This window comes from Oryza brachyantha, chromosome 12 (assembly GCF_000231095.2).
Source record: "Oryza brachyantha chromosome 12, ObraRS2, whole genome shotgun sequence".
Taxonomy (NCBI): Eukaryota; Viridiplantae; Streptophyta; class Magnoliopsida; order Poales; family Poaceae; genus Oryza; species Oryza brachyantha.
The window spans coordinates 14,107,090-14,125,246 of NC_023174.2; the positions used below are offsets into that span (position 1 = coordinate 14,107,090).

At 39.2% G+C, this 18,157-nt stretch overlaps 1 protein-coding gene across 1 annotated transcript; it reads right to left on the reverse strand.

The window, feature by feature from the left end:
• Positions 1 to 1,993: 1,993 nt before the first annotated feature.
• LOC102701961 (protein spotted leaf 11) lies at positions 1,994 to 16,621 on the reverse strand. The gene is made up of 5 exons (XM_040529880.1): positions 16,251 to 16,621; positions 6,644 to 6,980; positions 4,232 to 4,348; positions 3,706 to 4,140; positions 1,994 to 3,611 (listed from the first exon to the last, which is right to left on the reverse strand). Exons 1-5 carry the CDS (start codon positions 16,619 to 16,621, stop codon positions 2,439 to 2,441), a joined length of 2,433 nt encoding a protein of 810 aa, XP_040385814.1. The 3' UTR covers positions 1,994 to 2,438.
• Positions 16,622 to 18,157: the final 1,536 nt, after the last annotated feature.

Below are 18,157 nucleotides of genomic sequence, written 5' to 3' on the forward strand. Positions count from 1 at the left end.
CATGTTTTACGATGGAAAAGCCATATGAATTTCAAAGGCTTGATACTTAACCATAACAACCTTATTATCACAAATTTAGCTATTCTTCCCGCGAGGTCTGTCTACAAGCCAACATGACTATTTCACCAAGGAAGTCACATGCATAAAAATAGCTAAAATTGCTTAAGAGTGGCGCAGATAGTTCCCACATAGAGAAACAACTTAAAATTTTTGATAGCAGTGTGGTTTGTGAAACTATAGTATTTAAGTATCATAATCTAGGCGCACACCTTGCCTCGCCCTTTGACTACTCCACCTAAGGCATCAAGGGAGTAGGTAGACAAGGGAGACGGCATGACCGGCTGTGGCAACTGGCGGAGCGTGAGAATTGAACAAGGTGGCAGGCTTGGGAGGACACTAAAAGTTTTCTAGCGCCCCTATGTCAAACAATTGAAGGACTGATGTTCTTAATGAGCGTGTGGTCTGTCTTTGACAAATTGCCTAATTTAGATGCCGGCGATGCTACAGAAGCACACTATAGAAGTTTATAAGAAATAAGCTTCATTTTAGATGCTAGCGATGCTTTAGTAGCCAGCCGACAAGGGAGAGTATTGTGGTGTGGGGATGAGATGGTCATTGCAACTTGTCACTAGGCGATGAAATTCGGTATGATGGAGGGGAGGTGTGGCAAGTGTGGTGTCGTGCTCTAATGCATCGCTGCTAGAGTGAGAGGACATTGTGGTGGTGATGGGAGGATGCTAGTTCTAGAGAAGGATAATGTGGTGCTACACCATAAGTGGAACCACCATCTTAAGCGGTAGGGAAGGCGGCACATGGAACATAGAAATCAGGATAGAGAAACTAGTGGCAAGGAAGGATACTGTGGTGCTACACCAGAATTGGAACCACCATCTTGGGTTACAGGGAAGGCTACACATGGAACTACCATATTAAATTTAAAGTAATTTTGGGATTTTTTAATCATACTTTAATTTTTTAGCTTTGGCTTTTAAATCGGTAAGAACGTATATAAAAGTTTTATTTACAAATTATTTTTTATTTGCTAAAATATCATTTTACTTTTGTTTAAAAAAGAGAGAGAGCAAACAATCACCTCTCATGAGCGAGAGGCAGTTGGACTTTTTTTTTTGTCCTGTTGGCTATTTTTGGCTATATATTATATATAGAGAGGGTAGGCGGGTAGTCTTTTGGAGATGGGCCAAAGAGAAAGAGTGAGTAAATTACAAAACCATTTGTTTTACCACATCAATATTAGCACTCATAGTATGGATTTTTACAATTTTTGTTACTCGTACATCAATGATATATAGAAAATTCCAAAGTGTTCAATATATGGATGGTGGGTTATTTGATTTTATGAAATTGTTTGAGGGTACAAATAAATGGATTAACTATTATAAAGTTGAAAAGTTATTTAAAACTATTATAAGAAACATATAATGAAAAAGCTTTTACAAAAATTAGACTTAATTGCCCACAATAATATATAACCCACAAGAGAAAAAAAATAAGAGCTTTAAGAACGACAAAATTTATTAAGGGCTCATTCGTTTTAGAAGAAAAAAAACAAATGATTTAGATTTCTAAGGAATAATTCATGTGAGAACCATTCAGTTTGTAAAAATGAAGTATAGGAAAACCATAAAATTTTCTTTTCTACAAGTTTTACAAAGAAAACAAAAGAAATTTTGTGTCCACTACAACTTGTGGGAAAAGTTCTAATTAATTGGTCTGTGCATGCATTCCTGGTCATCCATTGTTTCAGATCCTATGAGTTCAAATTCCTCCATACTGAACAGGCACAAAGAATATGATGAAGGATTCCACGTATAAGAATTAAATTTGTTAATACAGTGGTTTTCTGAAACTATAATATCGTATTTGTTCTGTTATCAGAGTTTCAAAATATCTATGGTTTTTTTCATTTTTTGACATAAAACGTGTTGTTTTGTGAAACTTATACTATAATTGAGTGTTCAACTGAAATGGCATCTGCTTACATTGCGTTAGCATCATTCTACTCTTTGAAATGGAGTACAGTTATTGACACTGTTTGGATCTGATGCATGCTATGGAACAACCATGAGCAGAAATACAAAGCTAGAAGTAAAGCCATAAGATTTGCTGCTCAAATCCGCATTTGAAACTTCTCTTTTACACATGGTATTACAGTTTGAGGGATATACATGGGAAAACCTTGCATTATGTTGTCTACATATAGTATTTGAAGCTGCATGTTTAAGAAACTGTACACATCTATCTCAACACCCTGGAGCCACTTTAACACATGCCCACAATCTGGGAGTTTCAGCACACAAGAATGGAAGACAGATTGGCCATCTTCTACCAGATAGTTCAAGATTGTGGAAAAAACCTCAGATTGATCAGCATGCTATGAATCATGAGCAGAATGCAAAGTGAGTGAACCTGGATCCTACTCAATCCAATGCTTGGTAGGATTGTGAAGCTGGGCTGTCCAATTGTTCAGGGATGTCGGTTTCCGGGGCCTGCACCGAGGCTTGCCGCTGGGACTCCTGTTCCTCCTGTTGCTGAACCAGGAATCTGCTCATCCGCTCAAGCAGCTGCACAGCCTTCCTCTTCCCCCGATCGGTGCCGTTCAGAGCCAGCTCCCTCAATGGGACCATGATGCCGCACTCCTGGGCACGCGCTAAATGCGCAAGATGGTGCTCTCCACTGCATAGATGAAGCATGACAGCTGCGGCGTTCTCTCTGTTTCTCGGGGTTCCGCTTCCGATCATCTGCACAAGCACAGGGACAGGCTCTGCTGCTCCAATTGCTGCCTTCCCCTCAGGGTGGCTGGATAGAATAGAGAGAATTGCCATAGCCTCATCCATGAGTGCTCCTGTAGGGTTGGTCACCAGCCCCATGATGAGTGGCACAAGGCCGGCCCGTATCGCTCGGCCCTTGTTCCCTTGGTATATACACAAGTTGAAGAGGGCTGCTGCTGCATCCTTCTTCCCCCGCTGGCTACCCTCGCCTAGCAGTACTACAAGGGCTGGGATAGCTCCTGTTCCCCCAATTGTTACTTTGTATTCATCAATCACTGAGAGGCTAAAGAGTGTGGCCGCAGCGTTTTCCCGTGCCTCCATGCTGCCATTCTTCAGAACATGGACTATGCTCGGCACAGCACCGGACGATATGATGCTCGCCTTATTGTCCTCATGTATGGAAAGGTTCAGAAGTGCAGTAACTGCATGTTCTTGAGTTCGTAGGTCAGATGAGGACAGCAGGCTCAACAGCAAGGGAATGGCACCTGCTTCAGCAATGCAGATCCGGTTGTTTGCATTCCGTTTTGCGAGGAGGCGAAGCTCTGCAGCGGCTGATCTCTGCTCCTCAGGGTCCAGAGAACATAACTTAGACAGTAGAGCATCAATGTTAGCGCGTTCACTTGAAGAGCATGCAGGCGTAGGCTTGTTAGGCTGGGTTGAGCGCTTCGGTGGCTCTATCCCATTGGATTCGCACCACTGGGCAATGAGACTTCTAAGGACGTAGTTGGGTGTCAATGCTGAGGTTGACATCCTCTGTTGTGTAGTTGGGCACGTATGATGACCAGATGCTATCCATTTCTCGATACATGCCCGCTCATATGTCTACAAATTGACAGATAAAAAAGTTTATGCTAAAATAACTATTTTAGTTGCATTAAGCTTTGAATCTGAAAAGTAAAGAGGTAGAAATTGGCACCTGGCCTGTAGAGACTATAACAGGATCCTTCATCAGCTCAAGAGAAATTGGGCACCGGAACTCATCAGGAATGGCTATAGGCCTTGACTCCCCATTTGAATCCAAAACCCTGGAAGCCATAGGAGGGCCCATGTCAGGGTTCTGTGTTTGCACAAAGTCCTTGATCTTCTTTAGTAGCATTGACATTTTCTCAATGTGCTCTCCTGGGTCCTGACCACCGCCGGATGCAACCATCTCGTGCAAGGCAAGTGATTCTTGTGTGAGATCGGTGATCGTCATCAAGTGCAGCTTTTCTGACAATCTTCCAAGGATAGCCAGTTCTGCACTCGGGTCATAGTTCTTGTTGTATAGAGATAGTAAGTCATTGTAGAATTCATCATCAGGCATATCAATCCGTTCTTTTGCTCTTTTGAGTTGTGCATGCACTAACTCAACCTGGACAGGATTAGGGTAATCATCTCCATTGCTGGATTTAAGTGCTTAACGACAATAGCAAAAGAAATTCTTTTCAGTGCTGTCATTTTACCTGCTCTCTAACTTCATCTGATATATCCAATTGATTGTACGGGATGTCGCACAAAGCTTGTTCCAACTGCAAAATTACTCCCTGAAACTTTTTCATTACACTGTCCCTCTCAAGAACCTGCAAACCAAAATGGAAAAAAAAGAAGAAAAGGTTTCTTAGCTAAATAAGTAGTTGTACGGAAACACAGCCACAACTATTAGTGTTTTGAAAAGCATGTTCATAAGAAATGATTTATAATAGGAACAAAACAGTTATGAACTTATAAAGCACTCAATGGTCAATAAGAGAACATGTAAAGTAAGGAAATCAAGAAGATAGAGTGACAACAACAATTGCAAGCTACATGATGGACAGTCAAAAGACTGGTTCAAGTACTGAAAAAAGACCAAGAAAACCAACCCGAATTTTAAAACAGACAGATCTAATCAAGAAAATCCTTGCTTCTGAGTTTGGGAATAAAATGAGAGAATTTTCCAAGAACATCAAAATGGGGCTAAAACATAAAGAAAACCAGACAATCAATAGCATATTTCTAACATGTGGGTTCATCCCTTCCCTATCCACAACCGTGAAAGAAATATTCAGAATCATAGAGGTAGTGTTATCATCTGGTACCCCCCCCCCTCAACCAAAAAGAGGAGAACATTACGGTGTCAGTCATTTGAAGTTTCTTGTGACAATTTTTGTTGATATGCTCTGGTTGCAGAAACTTATTGTATTTCAGTATAAAAGTTAAATGAAACCTATTGTGATCAGATTTTTTTTAGTTGATATGCTCAATGACCATTAAGTGGTACCTATAGAACCCAATATGATTACTCTTTACTAAGAACTATTGACTACAAAATGCAGATATACTTCATAACATTTGCTAGTTTATGAAAATAACTTATCATAAAAAAATTCAGAAAACCACCTGAACAATTCCAAAAAATACCCACAAGTTAGAGTTCTTAATTTAGAAAACCTCCCAATAAATAATATATGAGGGATCAAGATAGCCATCATTGTTGTATGAGCAATCAGGAAAGAAGATAATGTTCGAAGAGTATTGACACCTCTATCAAGTAAGCACTCATAAGGCAAGCCATTGATTACATGAACTCAATGAAGGGTTTGAGGCCCTGATAGTTACAACAGAAGCCAAAAACCAGATTTGACCAAACTAAAGCAAATGATAGTCCAAGTACTTTGTCCTAGTGAAAAACAGAAAAAATGAGAATATGTCTATTCTGATTAGATGTGCCACGCAGATAAACATTACAGTCATTCGCGACAAAAAGCATATTCGAATCAGTCACATTTGATGTACCATACAGATGGCAGAAAAACTGGATAGATAATGATTCAAGAGGTGAAAATTATGATCCAACAAGAGCAATTCAATTGTTCAGAACTGGAAGATCATGCCACTCCTCAAAAGAACAATTAAAAGGTATGGACACTACCCAATACAACAGACAGGAAAGTGAAAGACATGATCATATGGCTGTCCCAACTAATCCACAACAAATCATGCTTTTACCATGGAGAAAGACATGACCATATGTCTATCCGCCGCTAATCCCAACTAATCCACAACAACCCGTGCTTTTACTCGGAATAACATGTGGACTACAACCATGAAGGATGTAGGGCAAGGGCAAGTAGATATTCTTGATGTTTCAACAAGTAAAGAAACTGATGGAGGAATCAGGCCAAGCATTTGTTCTACGGCGATGAGACAGGTCCAACATAGATGTCCTGAAAAGGCATGAAGCATGTCTAGATGACAAGTTCTGCTGCAGATCCACAAAAAAACGATGGCAATGAGTTTAATCTGAAACAGCCAAATTACAGACTCCCCAAAAGACCACAACATGGAAACAAAAAACATGGAGTATGGACACTATCTACTAAGCCTAACAAAACTGCACTACAAAAAGAACAAATATATTGGTCACATTGCACAAGGAGCAATCTCAGCTGAAACAATTCAACATAGATGCAGAGTAAGCTATGGAAATCTTATTCTTTTTTTTGTAATTAATGAGGTAACAACAACTAAATCTTCCTAAAGCCCCTATGCTAAAACAAAAAGAAAACTCAGCTAAACAATCATACCCCCACACAATTTTGTTTCTGAGACAACTGCACATCAACATATTACTAATATTAATAGTCCACATGCATCAAAAATTAAGCAAGGTCACACGGTGGGCGAATCAGAATCATGTTTTTGCATCCAAGAATCTTAATTTTTTCATGAGACTAAGTCACAGGTTTAATAATAAACTTAATTAAAGTTGCGCTTTTTACCTAAGAACATGTAATTATATCAAATCGCCGATCCATAATTCCTCCAAAAGGCATCCAGGACCAGGAATCGAACAAAACCAAGAAGTAAAAAAAAAAAAGCAGCAATCACCATACCAAGGATATCCTGCTCCCCTCGCGGCCGAGCCGGAGCAGCGCGAGCGCCGCCTCCAGCGCGGCGGCGAGCGGCGCCAGCGCCCTCTCCTCCACCTCCTCCTCCTCCTCCAGCCTCGACGCCGACCCCCTCCGCTCCCGGAGCTCCTCGACGAAGGGGCCGAGCAGCCGGACCCGCCGCGACAGCGCCTGTAGCTGCCGCCTGTACGCGTTCCGGTACTCCCCGGCCGCCGCCGCCGCCGCCGCGGCCTCCACCGCGGCGGCCACCCTCTCCGCCGCGGGCACGGGAGCCTCCGGCGGCTTCCCCTCCCCTTCCCCCTCCTCCTCCACCACCACCACGACTCGGTCGCCGGCGGCGGCGGCCATGGCGGCGTAGCAAGCAGCGGGGGGAGAGGAGACGAGACGCGGCTGATGCTAGTGGCAGAATGGTAAATAGAAAGAGAGAGGGGCAAAGGTGGCGACGTGGCGCGTTGTGATTGGGCGATGGGTCGACGCTGGTCAGGTCAGCGTCTGAATGGGTCATCGATTTTTTTTTTCTCTCTTTTTTTTTCCCTGTCTTGCACGGCAGATTTGGGTGTGGGTGCACCGCCTACCAACCGGGTTTTCTTTACCGTGTGGAGAATTAGGTTAGATTATTGTTACGATTTCGCTTATAATTACGCTTAAAATTTAATTTATAAAATTATGGTATATTTCTTATCAAAGCTTTTAGATTACCAAGAATTACTTTTTAATCGTTAATATGACGTCTCGCTTATGCTTAATTTTAGTGAATGTGACTATTTAAGAGTGGTTTGATAGCAGTTGTTGGATGTTTTAGTCAAACTCGTAATAATTATGTGTTTATGAGCAAAGGAAGAGAATAAACATGTTAGTGGTTTATTTGCAGTCTGGTTGGATAGAAATAGTGGTGTGTTTTGTTACATGTTTTTAGCTCTGTATTTCTGGATTAACCACAAGAATATTTTCAAATTGTGCCATTTATTATGAACATAAGGGATGCGTGGGTTGGATGAATGGCGTATAAAAATGTTGGTTACATTACTATGATTTTTCTTGTGGCGCTCCAAACAACAATTTACGAGTTCTTTTTTCACCAAAATCCATCGTTATAAATATTTCATGTGTGTGAAAAAAAATTACAAAGATTTCAAGTAAGCCCCTCATATGAGTCTTCTGACTTCTAATAGAACCCAGATTCTTTAGCTTGCTATCTAATTCAACATGTATCTAATGTTGTATAAGAGTAATCTGCAGATGGCCAAAGCACTTATAAAACTATTATAGGGAGTTATTTGAACCAATTTGAATACTTTAAAAAATAGAATATCTAATTTCATATTTCAGGGAGTTAAGTGGACTAACCCAAATACTTCAAGGGTTAAGTACACCTTTTCCTTCTCATTATAATTGCTTTCGTGTGCTTTTGAGCATTGAACTTCTTCAAAGATAACTAATTTATGTTTTATTGTATTCAGGTAATATTATGCTTGTCTTTTAAGACTAATTTAGTAGACCACTTAAAAAAACTAGTGAACTATTTTCTTGACTTGTTTGTTGATGACTTAATATTTACTTTTTTAGCATCTAGGACACTCCCAGTGCAAGTTTAGTTCCCATTAAATTAGGACATTGTGTTAATATTTGTAGAGTAAATTATTGCCAAAGTTTCACTCTAAATTATCCTTGAAGTGTTTTTTTTTTTCACTTTGAGCTAGGAAGCGTTGCCAAATGTTACACTTGGACTGGGTGGCCCACATGTCAATGATATTAGACCACTTTGTCCAACTGCAGTTTATTCTACAAATCTTTTTATCATAGTGTTAATTACTTTTCTAATAAATCCCTGTAAAATCTTTTAGCCTAGTGTGTTGAATATGACGGCCCTTTCATCGAAACTTTTCTTCTCAGTTCCTTTTCCTTGCTTTCTTTTCCGAATCAGCAATGCCACTATCATTAATGTAAACAGGGGCGAAGCTGCATGTAGGTTCCCACAAACCTCCCTCGGAAAAAAATTTAGCTAAAGTTTATCAATTTTCACCCTATATTCATTTTCCCAATCTAAATTCAGGCACATATAACACTGGAAAATAAATTAGTGACACCAAATTCGCACTGAATATATAGTCCTTAATAAACCATCCTATTGGTCTTCTAACAAAATTAAATTATTGATGATTCCACGATGTATTGACTTGCAAGTTGACTCATGCAATAGCCTTTAACTCCCTCCATATTATTTTAATAGACGATGATGTTGACTTTTTGACATACATTTGACATTCTTCTTATTTAAAATTTTCATAATTATTATTTATTTTACTATGATTAGATTTATTGCTAAATATATTTAAATTATAACTCATATTTTGTATATTTGTATAAACCTTTTGAATAAAATGAATGATCAAAGACACATCAAAAAATTTAATGACTTCATTTATTAAAAGGTTGTACATGAAACTCTTGGAGGATGTGTTTTAATAGTTGTCTCTTCATACACTTCAAATGGTTTTTGTCGTCAACTCGTCATCTTCTTCTTGTGCACTTCTATTATTTTAAATCCATTGGAGAAGAAACACATCTAACACACAAAATTATATAAATCCTCTAGTATCATAATATTTGTTATTTTGGACAAAAACACGGTCTCCAGAACTACTTTGACTATTATTTTCTATCTATATATAGTTTTATTTACATACCTTTCAAAATTAATACATACATGTAACATTTATGTTTCTAAGATAAATATTTTACTAAACCTATAAAAGTTTGGTCTCAGTTCTGATAAAAACTACAAATACCGTGGAACCGGACGGGAGTGTGTCTAGTGTCATGGTATTCCAAGTCATGAGCCTACATGGTCGTGTCACCAAGAATCAGCTATATATTCTTTCTTTCTTTCTTTCTTTCTTTCACATCTATAGAATTTTACAATATTCCACGACGTATATTAGAGTTATGAATGACCCTGACTGACTGAGGCTGCGTTTAGTTCCAAAATTTTTTTGGGAGAGATGGCGCATCAACACGTATAGTCACATATTTAAAGTATTAAACGTAGTTTAATTATAAAACAAATTTTAGATTCTACGTGGAAACTACGAGACGAATCTTTTGAGTATAATTAATCCGTCATTAGCACATGTTGGTTACTGTAGCACTTATGGCTAATCATGTACTAATTAGGCTCAAAAGATTCGTCTCACGATTTCCCCATAGTTGTGTAATTAATTTTAATGTTTATGTATACTTTATGCTTTATTTAGATATACAGAGATTTGATGTGATGTTTTTGAGAAAAAATTTTGAAACTGAGCCGGGCCTGACCGCCAATCAATTTGCATGTGGCTTCGATCGATCTTCAGTGCTACGCAATAATAGCGCCCCATTCTACACGATTTGCATGATGAATGATGTGCATGCACCACTCTCTTCGATCTTTCCTCTTGATGTGTCACTAGTTAAGCATGGAACTAAGACATGATACAAATTAAACAAATAAAGTTTTATATATCTTTCCATGGATGGATGGTCCATCAAAAGCTTTTTCTTTGTCACTGAATTTTTTTTTTCATGCTTAGATGCACACAAATTAGTGATTACTAGTACATACACAGGATGTAATCAAATTAAAGGCATGTATTATATGGTGTCATCCATATATTTCTAAATAGCTTTTGTTTTTTTGAATCAAGCTGCCGTTGTGTAATTTACGGTCATTTGTCATGTAATCTCTCTAATAAATAGCTGTATCTTTTTTATGTAAAGGCCAAAATGAATTTCATTTTAAAAAAATAAAGACATGTATATATATTTATACATGCGCCAAAGTGCAGCATGTTTAATGAGAAAAATACAATGGTGTGCAATTAGTAATGCCTAATATGAAATACCTTAGCAGCAAGAGAAATATCAATTTGCTTATTATTGCTGGGGACATCAGGCAAGAATAACAAGTAGGCTACAAACTGCTTCTGCCTTTCACATGGTCAAACAAGGGTTGGTTGGGGTGTCATTGTGCATATATAGTGGTCACTAATCAACCCCCATTAGTGTTAGAGGACAAATAGGACAAGAAGAAAGAAAGCAACCATTTTGGCATACCAAGCTTGTGCTTTACAAGGTGGTACTAGGGGTTGGAATGGGCTAAGCCCTGTGGATTCTTTCACAACACTATTTAATTCTTAAAAAAAATTATCTCAAAACTTTATATAATTTTTAACCCGTTTTGAACCCGGTCCTTAAATTTTCTAGGCAAAATGGTTAGGCCCATTACCACCTCTAGGTGGTACGGGTCATTTGGCAACTTCCAAATCCCAGCAGTAATTGTAATAATGCTGACAATCCCCTACCATATTTGTTTCGTATTATAAGTTCTTTCAGCTATATCTGAATTTATATATTGATCAATATATATTATTTATATGCATGTCTATATTCATTAATACCAATGCTTTCTCTCAACTCATCAAGCTCCTCATTCAGCAAGAAGTTGTACGGGGTTCAAGTGCTGCACATCTTTCTGACAAATTAAGAAGAACTTCAGGGCTAAAACCATTCAAAAAGCTCACAGCTTCTACCAGGACAGTGGCCTCCTTGTTCAACATGCTGGGCTGGACAGGCAACGGCGCCGATGCAAACAAAATTAGATTGTTCTCACCTAAGGTCAGTTAAATATATACTTAATTGATGTACTGTTTGATTCCGGTGGATGAACAATCTAACATGGATGATCAGAACTCAGACCTGAGGGAACTATCTTACATTCTTGCCAGAGGTGAGCGCTGCAAATTGTATATATCTTCCCCTTGTATAGTGAAGCTGACAATTTAAGTTGCAAGTGCAATATATTATTTGGAGGTGGCTACACTAAGTTACTATTTGCATGTTCTTATATTTTTTTCTACTTTTTATACATTGCTACAGTAGACAGACATATTTTTTCCAATTTTTTTGTGCGTAAGATTGCATGTCTTAATGTTAATGCCATTTTAAGTTTATACCATACCATGACATTGAATAATTTTAACCATGCAACTTTTAAACATTTCACAACTAAGTAAAATGATGAAAACATCTTGGAAGGCCATTAACTCAAAAAAAGAAGCAACTCTAGCCAAAGTTTGTTGAATAATGTTTTTTTTTCCTAATCATTGTTGCATTGGCTCATATAGCATAGCTATTCTCAATACCGGTTCTAGAAGGAATAATGGGTGCCAGGAGGGGCAGAACTAGATATACTTATTGGCCTTAGTTTACAGATATGTAAAATCATCCCCGAAGATTTTGCCCGAGAACTAGAGCATGTTTAGATAAAGGAAATATTTGTAGAGAGGCTTGTCAATGCATTTACTACAAATATAAAACCTAGTAGTGTTCATTGACTTCCGTGCTTCACAGCCTAGAAAGACCCCGGGTTTTGATTGCCACGTGTCCAACATCCATCATCTCTAGCCCAAGTACCCAAAATCCCTCTCCTCTCCTTCTCCTTGGCTAGAGCCTCAACTCTGAGATTCGTGCGGATATGTGGCTATAGATAAGCAAAGTCTTTCCAAACGTAGGAAGGACATATGTCCTGTATAATTTTCTTTCTATCATGAGGGTGATTGTTCAATACGCCATGTATACTTGATTGAGTGGAATTCTCACCATGCAAATGGTTTCCACAAATGCTGGATGGGGGAAGCTCTGTCAATGGTAGAGGGGACACCCTCAAGGGCTGAAAACTACAGGTTGTTCTCAGGTGATGCATGACTCATGTATGGGTATTGGGCATATAGCAGCAAAAGAGCTGATGGGTCGATCCTGAATGGGTATTAATTGGGCATCATCAGTGTCATCTCACACTGTATTTAGTCTGTACTAATAAAATTTGTAAGCAAACCCACTAGAATTATTAAAAAAATTGCATCGATGATGGTCTATCAGGTGATGGTTCAACAAATTATCGATGATAGTTCAAAGCTTGAACCGTCATTGATAGTATCACCGATAGTAGGTAGCATCAGTGGCAACCAATTATGACAATCTTACGGTGTATGTGATGAACTTATGGATATATAGTACTTTATTTGAAATAATGCGACCCTGTGGTGTATTATGTATTTATCATATATGTTGTTTCAGAGGACATAGGTAGCAATTTCTAGGTCTAATTTTGTGTATAAAATTTATAAATTAAACTATTTATGAAACCGCCATTAAATTTTGATATGTAGTTTAGTTAAAGTTGTGATTAATGGTTAACTATTTTTAACTATTTTATTTCCTTCATTCCACGTTATAAGAATGTTTTTGGTCATGTCCAAATTTATTTGTGTGATAATGAATCTAGACACATATACAAAATATATTCATTAATGCATTATACATTGATGAATCTAAATAAACCTAGAAAGTCGTACCATATGGAGCGGATGGACTATATAATCCCCAATGTTTCGAATTCCCGGGGTAGGGCTTCCGCTACTCCAAGCCGGTGCGGTCACCGCTCCACTGCCTCAGGTTTCACCTATGGCTAATCCAATCCTCCAAAAAGAACTTCATAAAAGGGACCTTGACTTTGGTTCAGAGTATTTTCTAAGGCCCCTTTGATTCAAAGGAAATTTATAGGAATCTTAGAGGATTTCATTCCTATAGAAATTTTTTTTTCTATAAAGCCCTTTGAATCAAAGGAATAAACCCTATGAATGAAGTTTCTATGGAATGCCTCCTCCTATATAAGTTTTGGAGGAAATTTAACAAGAGGTTGCATCTCATGGGGAAAAAAATACTTTGATTCTTTATCTCTCCTCAAATTTCTGTGTTTTTTCCTGTGGTCCAATCAAACGGTCATTCCTATATTTTTCCTGTGTTTTGCAATTCTCTGTTTTACACTTACATTCATGTCAGAATTATATGTTTTCTCTATTTCTCTTTTTTTTTCATTTCTAGGATTCAAAGCGGCACTAAAAAGGAATTCAGAGCGATTGAATTGTTTCCTGTGAAAATACTATAAACTTCATACATTTCGAAGAGCCCCTGAGGAATTGACCATGATAAAGAAAAACAAAATCAACTTATAAAATGATGCTCCATCGGTTGCTTTTTAACTGATAAGCTGCTGTGAAATTTTGAATTTAGAATTGATTTTTGGGTTTTTTTCATCACATATTTATTTTTCAACATTTGTTTTTACATCGCTAACTAAACAAAAGTAAAAGATTTTCCTATTATAGCTTCTAATCATTTGTAAGCAAAACAATGAGTTTGTTAGAATCCAAATTATATTTTACAAAGAGTAGGGGTTTCTAGGATAAAAGCCAACGAGATGTTAGGCTGGCTGGGAGGGCCAATCTGAGACTATCCAGAATCCTTCCTTTTGTACCTCGGTACCAAATCGTTTCTCACCATTGAATCTAGCTATGTAAAATATGTACTGTTGGATCCAACGATCAGAAACGATTTGGTACCAGTACCTCGAGGTACAGAAGGAAGGATGAGAGTAAAACTCATCTTGAAAATATGTGAAGACGAAGACCTGTCAGAATTTTCTTAAAAGGTTTGGGATTTTTCTGACAAAACTGTGACACTAAAAAAAATACAGTTTACTTTAATTTCTGTCAGTGTAGTATATCTGTCAAGATTGCAAGCAGAGAAGCGACCAAACCTGTTCATGTAGAGACAAACTATAGAAGAATCCTATGAATCCCTTTTCTTTTTCTTTCTCCTAGGGCACAACAACAATGGAGAAGAGAAGAATCCAATGGGCTTCACTTGTTGTCCTGAATTGCATGAGTCTTGCTGTTCGTGGCAGTGAACAGTCGCCTTCATGGATTGTTGTCTCTACGTTGGAGTCAAGGTTGGGGTGTTCTGAGAACTTAAATTTTAGCTTGAATTTTTTTGTGCAAATTCTTCTTGGTTGAACAGCTAGATTAACCTTAAGCCAAGTTAAGTTCATCTTGATTTGCTTCTGCCATCCCGAGAATTAATTTGAACGGAAACTACAGAGAACAGCTCCTGGCCGGACGAAAGTTGACTCTACGCCATGTCGTCTCCTCGCTCACCGGCGCCACTTGATCTTTACAAATGGTGTCACCTGGTTTATGTCGGACAGGATCCTATCCTTTAGTTGGACTGAATCTAAATAAAGATAAATATATATTTACACGTCACACAGTTAAAGAAATTGAGACCCTCAAATTACTCCACTTCTATCGTTACAAGCTATAAGAAAAATTAAACTAAAGCATGCTTCCACACACGGCACTGAAGTCTCATAAACTATCATAAAAGTTGTTTGAATTTGAAATTGAAACATGAATTTTATTTTATTTTTTAAAAAACAAGACGTGTGTCTGTGCTTGTCACACGTTGGGGCGGTCGGTGAAGAGGCCGGCGTGGTGCTCGTCGGAGTACATGCGCAGTGCTCCCGGAGCCCCTCCCGCCCGCCGCCGCACTCCACCTGGCGCACGCGGCACCGCCACGGCCGCCTCGCGGGCGCCGGCGCCGGCGCGGTGAACTGGGTCAGCTAGCCCGGCGTCGGCCAGCCGCTCCACCTCCCTCCTCTGCAACGCCGCTGCTGCTGGCGCTATGTCACCGGCGAGGATGACCCGAGATACCGGCAAGCTGCGAGCGAGAGCGCGGCGAGCTTGTCCATGTCCTTTAGAAGGTATTAGGAGGCATTAAATTTTGGTCGAGCGATTCGTATTCTCCAAGTGATACGAGTAGGATTTAGTATGTACTGTTGTAGTACTTTATTTTTTTTCACAGATACTCTTATAAACCAAATAAAGTCTACTTTTTAATTAGTAGGTAATTATTGATCTATTCTTTAAGTTTATACTACCTCCGTTTCATAATATAAGATGTCTGATTTTTTTGCTTGCAAAACTATTCATCTTATTCAAAAATTTAGTACAAATATAAAAAAATGACAAGTCCTACTTATAGTTATTTTGATAATAAAGTAAGTCACAAGTAAAATAGATGATATTTTTATAATTTTTTGATTAAGATAAATGATCAAACATTACAAACAAAAAAATCAAACATCTTATATTATAAAATAGAGGGAGTAATAAATAAGTAGCAGATTCAAACGAGGGCTTAAGAGTTTTTTTTTCCCCACTGTTATTTGGGAGGGTATTGAATCCACAATTCGGGACTATCAGTGAGTACGTACAGCTGAATGATTCACAATTTTCACTTTCAAATTTCAAACTTTCAAGGCTTCAGGTCTAGCTAGCTTATTCCCATTAATATGTGAATCCGCAAAAAAGTTTCACATCTCTCCGAATTCAGAGAAAATTCGTATATTTTTTCAAAGAAAACTAATCCACGTTTAAATCGAACCAAATGTAAAATATTTGAAGTCTAGAGAACCCTGTCCTCCTCCGGCGGAAAGAGCCGCCTACGCAAGACCAACACAAGAGGCTCGACGGGGTTGACCACCGCTTGGATCCTCTTCCGCCCGCGCCCGCCCGTCGGCGGCGCCGCCGTGGGGAGCACCCGCACCGCCCTCGGCGCGCGCGCCGGCGTGGCGGGCACCCGCACCGCCCTCGGCGCCGGCGGGCACACCTGCGGCGCCGGCAGCCGGTGCCTCGGCGACGTCGGCGTCACGTACCCGTCGTCCTCCTCGCCGCCCGCGCGCGCCCTCGGCGCCGGCAAACGGTGCCTCGGCGACGTCGGCGTCACGTACGGCCCGTCGACCTCGCGGTCGCCGTCCCCGGCGCCGGAAGTGGAGGCGGCACCGGCAGCTTCCTCCGCCGCCGATGCTTCTCCGCATCCCCTATCGCCGGAGAGTGCCAGTGCCGCCGCAGGGGCAGCGTCCTGCAGCTCCTCCTCCGACGCTGCCCCGCAGCCTCCTTCCCCTGTCACGGCGGCCGGAGGAACGCATCCCTCCGCCGACGCGCCCTCGACGGCGGCTGCACCACTCGCCGCCGCTGCTTCTTCATCTTCTTGCCGTTCCTGGTCGTCGCGTTGCCGGGGATCCATGCGCGCGTATGTGTATGCACGTAGCAACTTACAGGCGCGTGTCCCTTGTTTGGCGGCGAGGAATTCGCGTGCACGGCGGCGGCGGCGAGGCGAAGATTCGATCGGCGAGGAGGGAGAAGAGGCGGTGCGGATAGGGTTTTATAAAGGCGGGAGGAAGTTAAATCAGTTAGGGCGGTTACAAATAAACATGGAGACTTGGGATTAATTTGGGTATATTCCTTATATCTATCTCTTCTAACAAATGGGCAGTTAAGATGCACATGTACAGTTGCAAGTTGTATGATTTACCTTATGCAAAAGTCACTTGCCTTTATAAGCATCACCTTTAGGCTTTAGTTAAGCTACAAGATTTTGCTCTAGCTACTATTTTTTTATGTCCTTGTAAGAAAAGGCAAAGGGATTAATTAGTTGAGATGTACATGCATGTGTTGTTGCAAGATTGCATAGCATAGACAAAGTCACTTGTCTTTCTGCTATTCATCGTATTATTGTGACAGATTTATTTCCTGCATGGTTTTAAAACTACAATTTCTCATAAAGAATTTTTTTTCTAGCATATTGTTTAGACCAGTTGCAAATTTGCAATAGACTACTTTTAGATTTATAATTTTTAATTCAGATGTAGCTATGTGTAGAAGATTCATAATCTATATATAATGTAAATTTGTTCCGATAATCAAGCACGATACTCCCCGCCATCTTTCATCCAAAAATAATCTAGTTAGAACGGTACCAAGTCAGTTTAAATTTCAGAGATATATTTAAAATCTAGAGGGAAAAAAGACCAATCTTGTATATGTTCAATATATACCACAATGCTAGCTAGATATCTCGACATTGTGGTGTTTTCATCTCGTCACATTATGGGAGAAAAAAATGTTGAGCAACAACATGACCTCGATTACCAATATTAAGATATGTAATATTTCCCTTCGTTTGATAATGTAAGATGTTTGATTTTTTGTTTGTAATGTTTGACAATTTATCTTATTCAAAAAATTATGAAAATATCATTAATTTTGCTTGTGACTTACTTATTATTATCAAAAGAACTTTAAGCAGAAAATATCATTTTTTATAATTGTATTAAATCTTTGAATAAGACGAATGATCAAACGTTATAATAAAAAAGTCAAACATCTTACATTATGAAACGGAGATAGTATGTAATATGTCGGAGCATTTAACTTTTTGCCACTCTTACAACGTTCATAACAGATTTGTCATTGGACCCACATGTCATAAACAATGAGTCACAAATTTGTTCTGACCAATCATAAGAGCAACTCTACCAGTTAGGCAAAAATAGTTTGCCAAATCTAATGTTTTAGCAACTTGGTAAGCAATATGGCAAACGAAAAATTAGTTTATCTCCAACAGTTACCCAAATTCCACTTGCCAAAAACAGATATAATCACCAAAATGGTTGGTAGTTGACGAGATCATAGATTGAATTCTCCTATAATAAATAAATACCTCCACGTGACTTGGACCCATTTATAAACCAAGTACAATATAAACGTTAGGAATAGATAA

What these genes read in the sequence shown, in the direction of transcription:
- LOC102701961 (XM_040529880.1), bottom strand. Translation starts at nt 16,621, where the DNA reads ATGGATCCCCGGCAACGCGACGACCAGGAACGGCAAGAAGATGAAGAA. An exon ending in CAGATGAAGTTAGAGAGCAG is followed by an intron (nt 4,141 to 4,231) that starts GTAAAATGACAG and finishes AATCCTGTCCAG; the next exon opens with GTTGAGTTAGTGCATGCACA. An exon ending in TTATAGTCTCTACAGGCCAG is followed by an intron (nt 3,612 to 3,705) that starts GTGCCAATTTCT and finishes GTCAATTTGTAG; the next exon opens with ACATATGAGCGGGCATGTAT.